Genomic DNA, 17,071 nt, shown 5'->3' with positions numbered 1-17,071 from the left:
CGCTGAACGTCCGTTCTCGCCTCGCAGTCGTGCTCTGGTCGAGTCCAAGTCTACCAGCTTTGTCAGCTCTTTGAAGAAAATCTCCAACTCCGACAAGTATCACACCAAGCCGGTGCGCGTGATTCAGGCTCGTATTCAGAGTGATGCCCCACTATGGAACGACACGACCAAAACGTTCGGGTCCAAATACTACAAGACCGGTGAGGAGCAGTTCCGCGGTGCTCTTGACACCGTCAACACCGCGTCCGTCGAAGGCGCGCTCATGTACGTGCAAGCTGAAGGCATCAACTACAATACCCGCAGTGCTGAAGATAGGTGCTGGCGCAAGAACGGCATGCAGTTCGTGGTCTTCTACGACATTGTCTTCGCACAGACCAACGAAACTGTGGCCGAGTACGAGTCGGAGTACGGCCCGATGTTGCCGATGGACGGAGGCCAGTGCACGCCGCTCTCCGGCACGAACGTTTTCTCCAAGGAGTGCGTCTCACTGAACGGCAACGCCAGTGTTCCCGACCTCGGTCCGTTCATCGGTGGCGAGTCGAAGGAGACGGATCCTCGGGCGCCTTACCCAAACTGCTGGTGGTACTCGTTCCCCAACAACTGCCCGTTGTCGAAATGGGCGAACAAGACCGAGGAGTGTCGCGACACGACTCGCCAAGGCCTCTGCGATATGGACACACTGCCGGACGGTGTCTCGTGCACCTACAACTACCGCATCCTTGGCTACGTCCCGATCGACGACGTTGTGGGCATCACCGCCATGACGAACAAGGCCACGGGTGAGAAGTACGCCAACTTCACCGAATTCTGCGAGGCCGGGGGCGTCGAGTTCCAGGCCTCCGAGGCGGGCGTTTGGAACGCGAGCATCCCCTTCTGGAAGAACCCGCAGAACGCGACGGCCAATGCAGCGCGCACCGAAAAGCTGCTTTCGGCGTACGAGAATTTGCTCAAGACCAACCAGTCGTCGCAGGTCGACAGATCCATCATCAAGCACATGCAGCCGCTGCCGACTGTGGCCGAGCTCACAGCGGGCAACCCGCCGTGCTACAACAACGTCAAGGACTGCGACTCGGAGTTCGGCTGCAAGCGCGAGCACTACGGACAGATGTGCACGCTCTGCAACAGTACGGACGCGGGCTGCGTGGCCCCGAGCTCAAACTTCACCTTCCCAACGCTGAAAAAGGCGACAGCCAGCGCGGACGCCACCACCGTCTCGACGTCGTCGAGTTCGCGCCAAGTTCTGGCCGTAGGGGCAGCTCTGGCATCGATCGCGGTTGCAATCGTCATGGGCTAGACCAAAAGTGTCGTCCACAAGCGAGAAAGTTGAATCGACCACCGAGAAATTAGTGCTGAAGTAGACCCTAACACTTGAATAACCAGCACAAAAAACACATAAATTGCAGTCGTCGTCTTCTTTAAACGGTTAAGCTGTATTATACTTTACCCTATTGCCACGGGCAAAGCTCTCATCTTACGCGATCGACTGGCAACTATGACAGCTGAAAAAAACTTCAACTAAAAAACCCGGGCATCATCTTTACCAACATTTTCAACAGACCTCTCCAATCGTATCCCTGTCGCATTCCCAACCCCATACAAAAGCCCTTCCTCACCACCTCCCACAACTACTCCTTCCCTCCCGAATACAAGCCCCTCTTTTCCCAATCGCGCTGCGCCGTTGCCATTATCCAATAATCCAATAGTCCGCCGCCAGCCACAAACACTCTCGATGCTCGGCGCCTCGCGTCTCGCCGTCGCTGCTGCTGCGCGGCGCTCGGCCGCTCCTCGCGCGCTCCTCCACGGGCTGCCGGCGTCCCCTCTTCGCACGCGCTTCTTCGTGCAGCCGCCGCCGCGCGCGCGGTCCCCGAGCCTGTGGATCCCGCGCCGCTGCAGCTCGTCCGACGCCGCTGCGGCCTCCGAGCCGGCGACGCACCTGGAACGACTGAAGGACCTGTGGCGCAAGTACGGCGTGGTGGCCATCGGCACGTACCTGTCCATGTACGGCGTGGTGCTGGGCTCCATGTACCTGGCCATCGACCAGGGCTGGGTGCGCACCAACAAGCGCACGAGCTCCAAGGGGGAGGGCCAGCCCGACGAGAGCTTCAACCTCGTCACCACCACCAACAAGTGGGGGCTGTCATTATTATTATTATTATTATTGTAGTGAAAAAAATGCTGATAGATTTTTTTTTTTTTTATTGATTTTTTTTAGGTTCGTGAAGATCGCGGAGGATCTGGGCATCGCGCAGTACCTGGAGGTGGAGCGCGTGAGCTCCAAGACGGGCACGTTCCTGCTGGCCTGGATCGCCACCAAGTTCACGGAGCCCGTGCGGCTGGCCGTCACGCTCGCCGTGACGCCGCGGATCGCGCGGTTCCTGGGCCGCGCGCCCAAGCTGCCGCCCAAGGCGCCGCGCTCGATTTTGATGAGGAAGCAGCCGACGCCGAACAAGGAGCAGCCGCCCAAGGCGTAGATCGACGAGAGGAAAGAAATCGACACAAGAGGCACATACATTCACAGCCACGCAGCAGTTTGCATCCTCGACGAGCTGGGTGGTGATGTTGGCGTGCCGACAGATAGAACAAAAGCCAATGGAGACTGCGAAAGCAACTGGCGGCAGGAAGCAGCAGAGTCCTGAATTATACCAGGTAACGAGGTGCATATTTGACACTATGGAGAGGGTGTGCTTGATTGTCTTCAGCATCGCCTCGGCGGCTGGTATTCGCATCTGGTATTGTCGGCTTCAAAGAGGCCGATTCCGACTTTTGCCGAGTTCAGCCGTCATCGAGGTGAAAATAGCGATTGCAGTGCGACCTTTGGCTGGAGCTCGGGTCACTCCTCTGGATCGTCGAGTAGGCCACTGGATCGCGCTGCCGCCGTAGGTCCCTCGGAGCGTGCGCTTGATCTCTCTCGTGGTTGCTTGACCCTTTCGACCCCTGTGGGGTGATCTGTGCACAGGATGCGACTCGGCTTGACCAAATCCATCCAGTGCTAGAAGCACATCGTCTAAGGCTCAAGGAGGCAGCGGGGCAGATCCTAGCAGGCGTCCATCACAATGGCCGACGCCCCTCCTCCGTACGTCTGCTTGCTGTTGCTCAATTGGAGTGGGAGCTAACTGTAAGCGATACTGCCATAATACAGTCGGGGTCCGCCGCCCCGGGGGCCCCCGCCCGGGCAGCCACCGGGTTATCCGCAATCGAGAGGACCACCGCCGGGTTTCGCCCCGCCAAGGGGGCCGCCCCCAGGTAATAGCGACGCTGCTCTGGAGGTAGAAAACTTCTCCAAGGTTAACAAGAAGCTAACTGGGCATGTGTATTTTTGCGTGCGTAGGCGCACCGCCGGGGATTGCACCCCGGGGGCCTCCGCCAGGTAACACAGGCGGTGCTCATGAGATGCAGCATGCCAACGAGAAGCTAATTGAATATGTCGTAAGGTGCGCCGCCGGGTCGAGGGCCGCCCCCCGGGCGACCACCAATGGGGGCTCCTCCGACTGGAATTCAACCCAATGCTCCTGCTCCCCCTACTGGGCTGGGATCCGCTCTAAGAGGGCCGCCACCGGGTATTAATGTGCTTCTCTTGTAGTGCAGCAAAGGCAACACGAGGGAATTAACTTGGATGTATGCGTAAGGTGCGCCGCCGGGTCGAGGCCCGCCCCCGGGACGACCACCAATGGGGGCTCCTCCGACAGGACTTCAACCCAATGCTCCTACTCCCGCTGCTGGGCCGGGATCCGCTCCAAGAGGGCCACCACCAGGTATTGTCTTGAAGTGCAGCCAGGATTAACAGCATGAGAGGTTTAACTTGTTTATATGTGTAAGGTGCACCGCCGGGTCGAGGCCCGCCCCCGGGACGACCACCAATGGGTGCTGCTGTTGCTGGAATTTCGTCCGGTGCACCAGCACCCCCTGTTGCGAGAGGCCCGCCGCCTGTGGCTCAAATGCCTGCAGGCGCGATGCCAGGTCCAAACTCATTTCTGTTTCGCCAGCTGCCTTGGATTAGATGCTCACTGCTGCTGTGCTGTTCACTTCTTGTAGTTGGGCTGCCTCCTCGAGGCCCCCCGCCAACAGGAATGGCTCCAAACGGAATGACAGGTACAACTCCAAATTGGATGCTGCTGCTGTCCTGAATGGGGACTCAAATTGTATGTCATTTTACTGTTGTATTAGGCGGGCCACCGAGAGGCCCCCCGCCAACAGGAATGGCTCCAAACGCAATGACAGGTACACCTCCAAATTGGATGCTGCTGCTGTCCTGAATGGGGACTCAAATCGTACGTCGTTTTACCGTTGTATAAGGCGGGCCACCAAGAGCCCCCCCGCCCCCAGGTTTCCGTGGTGCGCCGCCTCAAGCCCCAGGATCCCCACCTGCAGGTTTCCGCGGAGTTCCACCTCAACCTCAAGCTGGCTTACCGCCGGGAATGGTTCGCGGCCCACCTGGTCCTCCTGGTCCTCCTGGAATGACGCCTCCGCGTGGACCTGGGCCGCTGCCGCCGGGAATGATGCAACAGCCTAGGGGGCCGCCGCCGTTTCCACCGCCCCGCGGCCCACCTGGTGCCCCAGGACTGCCACCTCCACGGGCTCCACCAGGCCCACCAAGTTCGATCCCGCCGACCGAGATTTTACCAGGTGCGATGTCGGAGCCAACGGGAGGTACGGCTACGTTTATTTGCTTGAATGGAGCGAAGTACTAATGCTTCCCCCCTGCTTTCTTCATAGATGCTGCTGCGCGTGGACCTGCTACGGTTCCGCCCCCGAGAGGCCCGATTCCTCGGGGCCCGCCCCCGCGCGGTCCTTCTGTTGGAGGTTTCCCACCGCCTGGAGCTGCCGCTGCACCGCCCGCTGGTGGAGCGTTCGCATCCCGCTTTGGCAAGCTCGCAGTTAAGGTTTTGCGCGCATTCGACCTGAAAAAGCTGGGTATGATGGACACGGCGGATCCGTACGTGAAGCTCACGATCGGCGCGCAGAATGTACAGACCAAGGTCCAAGAAAGTGGTGGCAAAATGCCAGAGTTCAACGAGAGCTTCGACTTCAACATCGCCACGGAAAAGGAGCTGGTAGTGGAGGTTTGGGACCAAGAAAAAGGCGGCCAGGACAGATTCATGGCACAGGCTAAGGTGGAAATCGTGACGTGGCTTGCTAAAGGTGGCTTCGAGGGCGATATCGATCTGCAAGACCGCGAGGGCAGCCCTGCCGGGAAATTGGCAATAGTTGCCAAGTTTACTAAGCCTGAAGCTGGAGCTGTGGGTCCTGTGAAAACACCACCTATGGCACCCCCGATACTTTCAGGCCCAGCCGTCGCACCGCTACCACCAGGTGCGAATGCCATATCTGTTCCGGGGGCTGCGCCTCTAGCACCTTCGGAGCCACCTCGGGATCCGAATGGCAAGTTTACAGACAAGGAAATCTTGGAGGCATTCCAGGCCTTCGATCTCGACCACAATAACTACGTGGGTGCTGCTGAGATCCGCCACGTTCTCATCAACATTGGGGAAGCTCCCACCGACGAAGAAGTGGACGAAATGATCAAGATGGTGGATAAAGACGGCGATGGTCAAGTGAGCTTTGATGAATTCTACGCAATGGTCACGAAAGGAAAGCAACCACCTCCGGGGCTGGGAGTCGTCGCAACATCACCAGAGAAAGCGGCTGGAGGCGCGGGTCCAGGAGGTGCAGCTTCAGGTGCTCAGGCCATCCAATTGCGCAACCAGCGCAAAGTGGCGCTGGAAGAGTTTGCGCGCGACAACGGTATCAAGCCTGAGAGCGTGAAGAAGGCATACAAGCGTTTCCAAGCCACAGACAAGGACGGGTCTGGGCAGATTGACTACTCGGAGTTCTGCGAGGTGTTGCAAGTTGATCCGTCACCCCAGTGTGAAAAGGTGTTCCAGCTCTTCGACAACGACAAGACAGGTCGGATTGACGTCCGAGAGTTCATGATCGCGCTGTCCAACTTCACTGGCGCTGAGAAAGAGGAGAAGCTCAAATTCGCGTTCCTCGTGTTCGACGAGGACGGTAACGGTGTGATCACGCGGCAGGAGCTCATGAAAATTCTCAAGGCCAACCACATGGCGTCCAGTGAAGCAGAGGTTTCACGCAAGGCAGACACAATTATGTCGCAGGGTGACAAGGACGGCGACGGCGTTATTTCCTTCGACGAATTCTCGGTCGTAAGCAAGAAGTTCCCCAATATTTTATTCCCAGCCTACACCCTCGGAACAACGGACTAAGGCTGTGAATCAAATGAACCATTACGCACTACTTGTTCCTCTTTCAGAACCGATGGCGGTTCGTCGAACGTTTGCGTTCTAACGAAGTTGATTGGTCCTTTGTACCGGTTCTCTTCCAATTCAAAAAGCGTATCGGTTGAATCAGTCCTTCTTCGTTGACTTCGCGGAGAACGACGTCGCGGTGACACCGATCACAGCACTGACGAGGACTCCAGCGGCGTGCCCGATCAACATTCCATACACACAAGTCAGCGGCCATTGCTGCAGCATTGAATTCAACCAAAACTCAGTTAGCTGAGCTCATAAAACTACTCCGCGGGCGTCTGCTTTACCTGCCACGGTCGATCCCAGTCCAGCGGAATGGGCAAAGCGCCAACATAGACTCCCAGCATGGCGCCGACCGACGAACATACAAGATACAGCTCCTGCGAGTTGCTCACACTGCACAGCATAACACAGAACCATATTACTACGGCATTGCAACAAAGTCATCCCAACACCACCCCAAACTACCTGAGTTCCAGCAGCAGGTCGAGCCACTTCCGTGGTGCACACCCCAAATGCAGCGCCAGTGGCATCGTCACACAACTCGACAGCAGTACAGCCAACAGCAACGTCTGCATCCACAGACTGTACACAACAAGCAGCAATTAAACTGTCACCAGACTGCTGCACCAAACCAAAACCACTCAAGTCTCCACGTACTCAACTACGGGGGCTCCGAACAGGACGACGGTCACATGGAACACCGTCGTGCCCAGTGCCAGACCTACAATTCCTCGGACAATTTGGATGCCTATCTTCTGGTCTGGGGAGCGAAGAATCACCAGGTTCAGAGCCAACAACATCCCCACGATGGCGACGACCACAGGCACCAGCCCACGCAGAACGGCATCTTCCAGGTGCTGGCCGAACCTACAGGCAGAATATTATTGAGGGTTTTAGTATTATTACACGGTAGGTACGAGAACTGTCACTCTACGCACAGAAGCAGAGGCAGGTAGCGAGCCGTGGCGGCAGGCAGAACGAGCTGCAGAGACTTGGGGACGAGCTTCATGGCGATACAAAGAGACGATGTGCGCTAAAAGGTAGTATTATTTACCTTATATCCTGAGGTGTGTTGGCAATGCAACGATATTACTGGCTGAATATGGGATTAAGACTTGACTATTGGTAGAAACAAGTGCAAGATTAGGATATCTGCATGTTATGTGAGACTTACACAATGGTCGGCACACTCGCACCAGCACATTTCCTAGAGACACCTTGCGATGGCCTTCACCAACGAGAGGCGCTGGCCGACGGGCTTTCGGCCCTTCGTTGGCGATACAATGGAGGAGAAAGCGCCCGCGATGGCTGCGTGGCCCACCAGCTCCGCCGCCAACTTCTCCAAACTGCCACAAGAGCCAGGAGTCAAGATGGTACTTAGGAGACCGCAGCCTCCTTCTCCATGAACCAAACACTACACTGCTCAATAGTAATTGGGTTTTAACCACCTTCCTCTTTTATTAATGGTAGATCGTGACTCCTAAAGCTTATTACGCTACACACGACACGATGCCTCCACCAAATCAAGGTTCGCTCCTCTAATTTTCATTGCTTTTAGGACTTTTCAATTTCCTGACGATGTTCTTCTTTTCTCAGTGATCGTTATGACACCGATGCATAGTGTGATGAAGGAGCAGTACCAAGCAGCAGATCGGAAGGTAAGCGTTCATGACGCGCCACTTTGTTCTTCTTGAGTGTTTATTGACATGTGTGGTTCTCGAGGTCTCGGGCAAGCGAGGGAACGATCAGAGTACCACAAGTCCTCGGCCGCCGAAGCAACATCGGCCTTGTGACTGAAAACATGAGGCAACCGTGACTGAAATGGTGTTATGAAGCATTGGTAGGAGGAAGACGCGAGCGAACCAGTAATTTATAGACGGTTATCAACATTAAAGACACCGAATGGGGCTTGATGCACACGGAAAGCTAGAGAGGGAGAGAGAGTCTAGTCGTCAAAATCGCAGAGCGAGTCCATGGCTTGTGGAGAGAGAAGAGTGTCAGTCCAATTTAACAAATTGTTCACCTCTTCCTCGTCGACCGACTCGTCTAGGTCGATATCAGAAGTACTGGAGGAGGAAGGAGGTACTCGAGGCGACATGATAGTAGCTCGTTGGGAGGACTCCACCACCGGTGACGCTTGCACCGAAACACTGAGCTGATTGATTGGAGGCAATGTTAGCGGATATGATGCTTTGGTTCGTGTGTGCTCGCCAACAAGCATTGATGCGCTGGCAGGCACTGCCAAATGGATGGCTGGTAATCTCGTCACGATGCTAGCTTCTGCGGCATCTCTGGTCTCTGGTTCTGCTTCTTGTGGCGTTGTAGAGCTGTCTTGCCCTCCTGCATCATTGCTGCCGGCTTGTTTGATCCACTTCGCAAACATCTTCTTGCGTTTCTGGACCTGCTCCAACGACGTTAACGGTGCTTTCTTGCCATTTTTCTTCGGCTTGGGCGGCTTTGCCGCTCCTGTCGTCGTTCGCTCATCATGCGTTTCCTGGTTACTCTCGCCACGTGGCTTCAAATGTCGGTGAATAACGTCGCCATTCTCCCTGCTACCGCTGCAGCTTCCCCTCGTCCGCACCGATGCGCCCGAGACATTCGACCGTGCTGATGCCGGTCGGCTGGAGCACCGACTGCCGGCTTCCGAATTCACACCACTCCGCAATCCTCCGTTCTTCACCCCAACTGCCGTTCTAGACTTGGCAGCAAGCAACAGCGAAGGCAGTTTCGCAACCAGCGGCTGCATGAGCTCCCGAATGCGATCATCGTCTCCGTCAGGTAGCTGGCCACGCAGTTGAGCCTCCCATTCCTGTCGCAATCTCTGAATCGCATCGTCCTGGATCTTGGCCAGCCGATACTCCTGCCACGGCCCAATGTACATGACTGCCTGCTCCCCACCAAAACCCGCTGCAGCAATGCACGACTTCCTCACGTCGTTTCACGCGCTATCAATACGAGCTAATCATAACGCCGGCGCAATCGCACTTAGCCGATCCCGCTTTCAAGGCCACATAGACCCGACGGTGGTGGGTGTCGGGAAGGTCTCGACATTGCACTCGTCGACGAGAGGCCAGCAGCTCGAGCCTGGAGACCATGGGACTTATGCGCGTGCTGAAGGACAAGGCCCCCGTGCTGGTGCTCAGCAGCCTTTGCGCGGGCGCAGCGTACGCCGTGTACTACGCACACCACCAGCAGATTGCAGAGAAGAAGGTGCGTGTCATTCATTCATTCAAAGAGCATCGTCCGGTGGTACACCGATGTCGATCAGTTTGTTGCTGAGTGTTGAGCTCTTGCTGGTTGCTGCAGGTGATGCGCCAGGGCGTGATCAACGACATCAGGCGCGACCGCCTCAAGCAGAGGGAGATGCAGCAGCAACGGGAGCAGCAGCAGTAGACAGGAACAACCCCTAGTGTGGCAGCAATGATAACCGAACCTGAGTGTGATTGATACTATCACTTCTCGCAGCCATTACGTTGGCACCACTCGCACTGAAGCTACTGCACAGCGTCACTGCCTTGTAGCGCACATTGGATGGTTGCTAAAACACTTTCACACTGCCCCCGATCAATGTAGTCGTACTTGAGCAGCATTTCATCCGCCCAGTACTGGAAGAAGGCGTCCATCTCGGTTGCGTCCGCCGCAGCCTTTGTACGAGGCTCATCACCGCCTGAGATGCCTGAAGATTTTGCATGAGCAGCATTTTCCGTCGACCCGGTGTTGGTAGCGAGGCTTTCGTGAAGCACCTTTTCAACGCGCTGGGTAAATAACTGCGACTCGGCATCAAAGTCTCTAGGGACCTTGCACGCGTAGCAGCATACCAGCAACTCCAAGGGGTACTGCAGCAAGCAGAAAACTTGAGCAGCACTGCAAGCGCGAAGTTGGGGTCGTGATAGAAAGTGTTCCAGCTCATTGAAGAACGGCTCTATTTCCTGCGTGTGACTGAATTGTACGAAATCTGAAGATGCTGACAGCTCCACGAGCTCCAGGGTCGTCAGTGTGCTGACAACCAACTCCGTAGCTTGTTCGATGCTCTCTGGGGCTTCAGTCTGATGGTCCAATGCGAGGTTGATAGCGGAAAAGATCAACTGCCAAATGGACGTTGGACGTCGACCTTTTGCGCGCGCAAATGAACTACGACATGGAGCCAATGCGAGACGGCGAAACAAAGCGACTTGTGAAGGCAGCAATGCAAGGAGCTTTAGTTCCTCCTGGCCACGAGCGATATTCGAAGAAGCCCAGGTAGTTAGCCATATTTTCAAGAGACTGCATCCATCATCTTCGAATTCCAAGCGCAAGTACAAGTCCGTCACATAGCAGGTAAACGTGCGCTCCCAACGCCTCATCGTAGCAGACGGCTCCTCCAAGAATGACTGCGAGTAAACCAGTGCCCCTGATAACCAATGTGAAAACGGAACAAAGAGCTGGAATGAAGACTCTATCACCAGCGTCATCCGTAACGACGTAGCAGTTTTCTCATCTATGAAGCGCTCACTGGACCAGCGTACTTCATTTTCCTCAATGATTATCCGTGCACACTTCGCCATGTCAAGCAAACCCAGGATTCTGCCATGATGCATGGTGGAAGAGGCCTCAGCTTCATCGAGCGAAGAAGTAGACTTTCTGGGGTTAACTGAGAGTAAGCCTAGTAATTGTTGAGAAATATCCCGCAACCGGTCATAAATTATGTCTTGTGAATTCTCATACGCACCAGCGCTTCGGCTCGAGCAAGCAACCAGGGCTGTATTCAGAAGCGCAGCTATCCAAAAACCCGTTGCGAGCATTTTCTGAGTCTTACTGCGTCCCAAATCCTCCAAGCTTGTCAGCAACGCATCTACTCGAAGCGAGCCTTCGCAGAAATCGGTCTTCAAAACGGATTCAAACAGATAAGGGAGCCAAATCACAGCAGCCTGGCCATCGAAGAGTACTGTCGACCATGAAACACCCCCGCCAAAGACAGAGTCAGACATTGCTAAGAGCTTCAACGCGTTCTCCTGATAAATGATAGATTTTGCGCGTCTGGCATATTCCTTCAATTTTGCGTCTTCGTCGTCTTCGTACTCAAGCTGATTTTCTCCTGCTGCGGAGAATTCCAACCCTCGCAGTGGTGAGCTAAGGGTCACTACAGCAGCTTCTGGCAGCAAAATTGTAGCGTTCTTTTCAGCAACCCCGGCGAGATGGCTAAAAGCATCGGGTGATCGACACTTCACCATGGCCTTGGTCAGCAAGATCGTGAGAGTTTCAAGGTCTGGGAATGCAGCAGCAGACAAGTACAAGTGTAGCGCCATTTCAACTCGAACAGCAGCTGGCAATGATGATGCTGAGGAGTAGAAAGACTTATGCTCAACTGAATTGCTTGTCTTCCCGGCTTCCTTTACAAAAGCTTTTAGGGAGAATACCAAATGGGAATCGAGCGGAGTCATGAGCAAAAAGCGCATACTTTCAAACTCGTTGGGAAACCATCGGATTAGTCTGGTGCTCAGCAACGCTAATTCCATTCGTGACTCCCTCCCAGCAAAAGCTGAACCGTGCATTTCCACAAATGAAAACCAGCGCTCCAGTTGCTGTCTCAACTCGGTTAAAGCTCCGACGGCATCTTTGACTTGGTTTATCAGCTGGCGTGTCTGCGCTAAGTCAGCAAACTTGACAGCTCGAAGAAGGCGTTGGAGTATATCACTAGAGTGCGATACAAGTTCCTTGGCTGTCACTGCAAGAGAGTGTGAAGCACCATTTTTGGCATTCTCAGCTTCTCCTTTGATAGTCGAGAGCACGTTATAAAGAAGGCCTTCCAACGTGGGCGGGCAATTTGACCCGTTTTGCAGCACTTCGGCTACAAATGATAGCACTTCGCTAGGTTCCTGACGCAGTACGTCATTTCTCCCGTAACAATCAAGAAGCTCCGGAAGCATATCTAACTCAATCATAGCACGTATACCCCATCTATTGGCCCTTGTCGGTGGTTCCTTCGTATGAGTGCTTTGGTAAGCATCCCATGCCTCACAGAAGCGCATCAATGGCACAAGATACAGTGGGGTGGGTTCGGTTTCTTTCAAGAGAGCATTGGCAGCGTGCACGATAGCAATATATTGCTGCTGACCAGTCTTTCGCTGTTTCTGACTGACCCGGGAGTTCTTCATGCACGACACCAAGGCTGGAAAAAGCAGATTTTTCACACCTCGCTGGTATGCTCCCAGTGCAGAGTGTATATCCGAGCGTAGCAATTGAGCAATGAGGTTAGAAATCCAGTCTTCTCCCAATGTTACCATCGTTTGTGCGAGTACCCGACGAATTGCTGATCGATCACTTTCCTCACTAATGAGTCGCCGTTCTGTCACACCCCCACTTGATACAATCTCTCCGCCACTCACAATAATTCCAAACGCAATGGCAAGACAGTAACTCTGGAATGCTTCCAAGAATTGGCTACCGTGAAGCATCGCCACTCTTACTTTACTTTCCATGCCCAGAACGCATTGCTCAAGATTAAGACACCAACTGATTCCATCTTGATCCGACTTGGTCGTTGAGGGTACTCCTCTGATTCGTGTCAATATAGCGTCCCAATGTTCAGAGTAGCTATCCTTTTGTGGGTGTTCGGGGGTTGTATCCGAAAAAATATCAAATAAAGCGGAGAGCAGATCCAATGGTGATAATCTAGTTAGTGCAGAAGCCTCGTCTGGTGACGACGGTATCACTTCTTGACAAACACTTGGTAACTCCAATAACTCACTTAAATATGAACGCAGGATGGATTTCGCGGACGGTGCTCCTGAACTGATAGGAAAAGAGATTCGGGAAATGCCACAAGTGTGTGACGCACCGCACACTTGGGCAAATGCGGAGATAATACCACACGCACCAACGAACAATGACCGAACTGCCTCAACCACTACTCTGTACCCCGGAAGCTGAGTAACGCTAATCTTCTTGATATCAGGAGGTAGCACAATGCTAGCAAAAGCGTCAGCCTTCGAGCAGTGACGAATCACATCAGCCAGAGTAATCCGCTTCTCTTTCCCGAAGCTTTTGAGCTCTCGTTGCCAGACATTATTCCACATCGTGTGAAAGCTAGTCAACTTGTCGCTAGAGCCACTGATATCTGCAAGTGAATTCACGATAATCTGTACAATGCGTTCGTAATCTGCAACCAACAGCAACGGTTCTCTGCCGCCCTCGCTCATCACCGAGATCTCGGTCCTCTTCCTCCTCCGTCCTGTTTTCCCACTTACCTGCGCAACAACCGGCAGCGAGTCCCAAAACGCCGACAGCGCCACCAAAGCCTCATTCGTGGCATAACTCTCCCCACTCTTCTCCAACGTCTTCGCGACTCTGTGCGTGCACCCCACGAGAAAATCCCACCCTCCACTCTTCGACCTCAGCGACACAGCCGTAACTCCTTCCCGACAAAACCCGCAGCACTTCTCATCCTTTTCTGCACCCACGGCCTCACTGCCCCCAGACCTCGTCCTCACCTTCTTCGACGGAGGTTCCTTGGACCCACCGGTGGCTGTGGCCTCCCGAGCCTCCTCCAGTATCTTCTCGCAGACTTCCCGTATCCAGCTCTGCTCTGCAGCGTCCACCGCCTTCTTCTCCACTCTCTGCAACGCGAAACCCAGCAGCAGCATCCTCAGCCTCAGCGGCAACAGCTTCCCGCCAATAACGCGGCGTAGAACGTCCAGCGTCTGCATATCCACCAAGGTCTCCACGAATTCCGCGTCGCCGAGCGTCAACAGCCCGCACTGGGCCAATTTTTGGCATAGAGACGCCACGCAAACTGATCTGAAGTCCTCAGCACCGCCGCTTTGCAGTAGGAGGCTGCGTTTTTTGCGCTTGCGAGGCGTTTGCGGTTGTTTCTCCACTTCCACTGCCACGACGCGGAACTGCGTCAATACGTGGCGCTTGAGCACCGGAAAGCGCTGCAGGTGACGCCAGTCTGGAGGCGGGGCGTGCTGCAGCATGCACTCGCACAGCGGGTGGGCGGAAGAGGCCGCTAGCGCCGCGCCGGGCTCCGAGAAGAGCGCGCGCACACCGCGGTCCAGAGCCGCCAGCGCCGCATCCATCCGAGGAATTGTTGTACAGTGGATATGTTGCGCGAAGGTCGCTCGGATGTGACGTGAATGTTGCGAGAAGGTAATGCAAGGTGTGAAAGGAGTGATTGTCGATGGGATCCGCGTATCCTGAGCTGCTTAGGCTGCAGAATAGCATAGCCAGGCTTGAGGTATCACGAGGTATTTAGCACGGTGATTGTACCAAAATCTACCGATCGATCTCTGTTAATAACGGTCCTCAGTGCGGCAGCAGGATATTGCTAGACAACGTTTGCCAAGTCAAAGACCTGGCTTGGACGCATGATGCGCCACGCATGTGAGAGCGACGTGAGACCAAAAGATCAGGAGGAATCTAGGCAGACGTGATTTTTTACATGTAGAGTGAGATGGAAGATAATAGTTATGATAGATAGGTTGCCTATCCAAGCTGGGTCCAAGTACCAGGTATTACTCCTCACAGCCAAGCAAGATTCCCCGTAGCGCACACCACCAGGAAGGTAAGTACATGTACATGTCATGTGTTATTTTAATATAATACTATTAAAATAATAGCTCTGCAATCCGGCTCATACACACCTAATGTTTCTCATCCATAGCTGGGACACATGTATTGAAAGAGTAGTCGAATCGTGTTGAAAGTTGCATCCAGATGGCAACCTCGTCCGCAAACAATTGAGGGGCCATTGGTACTGTACAGTGCATTACCGAATTTCCTTGTAGCGCTCGGGAGAATAATCGCCAACACGGGCAATCACCGACACGGGCACGGGAGAATAATCACTGACGCGGGGTCGACCAGCCAGGATCATTTTCGAGAAAAAAAGGTCATCCATAGATGCGATACATGTTCTCTGGATTATATCCAGGGTTGTTGGGGCGATACTAGTGCAGGTGCAAATCACTATATACACATAATGTGTGATTCAGGTATATTATTCCTGAATCACTTATAAGGTGACAAAGAATAATGTATCGGTACGAACCTGTTAGGTTTTATACAGGTGTGAATAGTATATTATCTAGTCGCGTGTTGCTTGAGTCTTTTAGGGGCGACATTCGAGTGACAAGAAGATTGCTTGTAGTCATTTAGCGCTAATTTTCGCGCAACATGAGGGAGGTGCATGCCAGATAGCAGACATGTTTGTGACGAACGGATACGTGTACTGTATAACTGATTGTAACTACACAAGATATGGCACCTCGGGCGGCACATGGTACTTTTGAGGTCCAAGACTTTACAATTTCGCAATCGCTGTTGACAAGAAGCACGCATTTGCGGGTGCACGGATAGCAGCGTAAACATCGGCGACCTGACTCAGCCCAGGTCCTGCGCTCTCCAGAAAGCCGAGCGGAGCCCGCAGAAGCGAGACACCTCCGCCATTACTAATCTTGACGGAGAAACCTGTCTGCACCTGATGCTTAGTCACGTCGTGCTCACGCTATAATACGAACCTGCCTCTGAGAGCAATCGGAAATGTAATCACCAGAGCTCGCAAATGGCGATTTTCGGGTTACTCGCCCCGCCCGATCGCATCTCTTGGTTCACCTCGGGTACCCGCACCCGCCCGACAGCGCACTTCGGGTACCCGAACTTACCCGGCCTATTATAATACAATAATATAAGTATATTGTACTCCATTCTAACAAAGCGTGGAATATATTGTGAGTTCATCTTTAGTCAGCATCTGCCTGCCGACGACTGTTGTGGCCGTTTGCGAAGAACGTGATGTTGTGAACTGTCCTCGTTTTTTCGCGCTAATTGCGATTTGATGTGTCCCGAACGTTTCCTGTATCTAGAAATACATTTCGTAACGAATTAAAGTTTGTAAACCAGCAGGCTGTCTCCCAAGAAAATTGCCCAGTCATTTGCACCTTGGTTTGTAAAACTTGCAACTTGACCGGGAAATGGTGTAGTCGTTTTCAAGTATATATACCTTATTCAACGGACTTGAGGCATCCTACAGAGTGTTCCTTCTAACAAGACGCGGACAAGGGTACCACAACATCAATGGAGTATCATTTTCCTTTTGAACTGCCTGAACTTCATCAATAAGCTGCAACGTTTCGTAGAACTGCAACCGTATCCACACGTGCAGCTCCCTAAGCCTATCTGGTAACAAATACTTTGTCCGCAGGGCGTATAGACGCCGGTTGAAACAGTGGTTGAACGTCGCAACAAGAACTGTGTGACAAAGATTAACAGCTTTACAGACGTGAGTAAACATCATTTCGCGAAGTACAGTATAATAGGAGTGGCAGTGTGGGGCCGGCCTTCCTAGCCATACCTGTTGGAGATTCATTCTCCAATTCGCAACAAGTCCCGCACTCCAGCTCAGCCTCCAAGCCACTCGCATAATGAAGTTCACCCTCGGCCTCGTTCTCACGGCTGTCGCGATCACGTCAACGATCGCCGACGGCAACGGAGAAGACTCGTGCGATTTCTTGTGCCCGGAACAGTTTGACCCCGTGACCGACGAGAACGGCGTCGAATACTCCAACAAGTGCTTCATGAAGTTGGCGAAGTGCGGGGGCACTGGTGGCGACAGCGAGAACCCAACAACAGATGCTCAGCGCAAGCTTGCTTTCGCCCCCGGATGCAAGGGTGGAGCTTCCATACCCGCGCCGTCGCCGACCCCTTCGCCTAAGACCTCCAGCAGCAAAAACAGCACCGGAGAAGACTCGTGCGATTTCGTGTGCCTGGACGAGTTTGACCCCGTGACCGACGAGAACGGCGTCGAATACTCCAACGAGTGCTTC

The 17,071-nt window shown here is 53.8% G+C and overlaps 6 protein-coding genes across 7 annotated transcripts; 4 read left to right on the top strand and 2 right to left on the bottom strand.

Annotated features, from left to right (window-relative positions):
* Nucleotides 1–1,804: 1,804 nt before the first annotated feature.
* On the top strand, nt 1,805–2,471 carry IUM83_02390 (uncharacterized protein; the record flags this gene model as incomplete). The annotated part of the gene is made up of 2 exons (XM_067926303.1): nt 1,805–2,127; nt 2,213–2,471. The coding sequence occupies 2 exons, from the start codon at nt 1,805–1,807 to the stop codon at nt 2,469–2,471; spliced, it is 582 nt and encodes a 193-aa protein (XP_067796649.1).
* A 1,196-nt stretch (nt 2,472–3,667) lies between these two features.
* On the top strand, nt 3,668–6,221 carry IUM83_02389 (putative calcineurin subunit B; the record flags this gene model as incomplete). 2 transcript variants are annotated; one of them, XM_067926302.1, is made up of 6 exons in its annotated part: nt 3,668–3,752; nt 3,817–3,957; nt 4,033–4,089; nt 4,165–4,218; nt 4,294–4,623; nt 4,714–6,221. In XM_067926302.1, 6 exons carry the CDS (start codon nt 3,668–3,670, stop codon nt 6,219–6,221), a joined length of 2,175 nt encoding a protein of 724 aa, XP_067796441.1. The 2 variants fall into 2 exon arrangements, with proteins under 2 accessions (XP_067796441.1, XP_067796442.1); XM_067926301.1 differs by having other exon boundaries at nt 4,294–4,647.
* Nucleotides 6,222–6,362: 141 nt separating this feature from the next.
* Nucleotides 6,363–7,278, bottom strand: IUM83_02388 (Phosphatidylinositol-glycan biosynthesis class F protein; the record flags this gene model as incomplete). Its single annotated transcript, XM_067926300.1, has 5 exons — nt 6,363–6,482; nt 6,554–6,662; nt 6,735–6,851; nt 6,927–7,136; nt 7,208–7,278. The coding sequence occupies 5 exons, from the start codon at nt 7,276–7,278 to the stop codon at nt 6,363–6,365; spliced, it is 627 nt and encodes a 208-aa protein (XP_067796604.1).
* Nucleotides 7,279–7,573: 295 nt separating this feature from the next.
* On the top strand, nt 7,574–8,066 carry IUM83_02387 (DET1- and DDB1-associated protein 1-like; the record flags this gene model as incomplete). The annotated part of the gene is made up of 4 exons (XM_067926299.1): nt 7,574–7,642; nt 7,740–7,797; nt 7,866–7,927; nt 7,992–8,066. 4 exons carry the CDS (start codon nt 7,574–7,576, stop codon nt 8,064–8,066), a joined length of 264 nt encoding a protein of 87 aa, XP_067796655.1.
* Nucleotides 8,067–9,362: 1,296 nt separating this feature from the next.
* Nucleotides 9,363–9,662, top strand: IUM83_02386 (uncharacterized protein; the record flags this gene model as incomplete). Its single annotated transcript, XM_067926298.1, has 2 exons — nt 9,363–9,479; nt 9,576–9,662. The coding sequence occupies 2 exons, from the start codon at nt 9,363–9,365 to the stop codon at nt 9,660–9,662; spliced, it is 204 nt and encodes a 67-aa protein (XP_067796443.1).
* A 101-nt stretch (nt 9,663–9,763) lies between these two features.
* On the bottom strand, nt 9,764–14,326 carry IUM83_02385 (uncharacterized protein; the record flags this gene model as incomplete). Its single annotated transcript, XM_067926297.1, has 2 exons — nt 9,764–10,066; nt 13,496–14,326. 2 exons carry the CDS (start codon nt 14,324–14,326, stop codon nt 9,764–9,766), a joined length of 1,134 nt encoding a protein of 377 aa, XP_067796656.1.
* Between the last annotated feature and the right edge of the window lie 2,745 nt (nt 14,327–17,071).

This window comes from Phytophthora cinnamomi (genome assembly GCF_018691715.1).
Source record: "Phytophthora cinnamomi strain GKB4 chromosome Unknown Contig16, whole genome shotgun sequence".
Lineage (NCBI taxonomy): Eukaryota > Oomycota > Peronosporomycetes > Peronosporales > Peronosporaceae > Phytophthora > Phytophthora cinnamomi.
The sequence above is the reverse complement of the archived record's forward strand: the minus strand, read 5'-3'. Positions and strand labels throughout refer to the sequence as shown.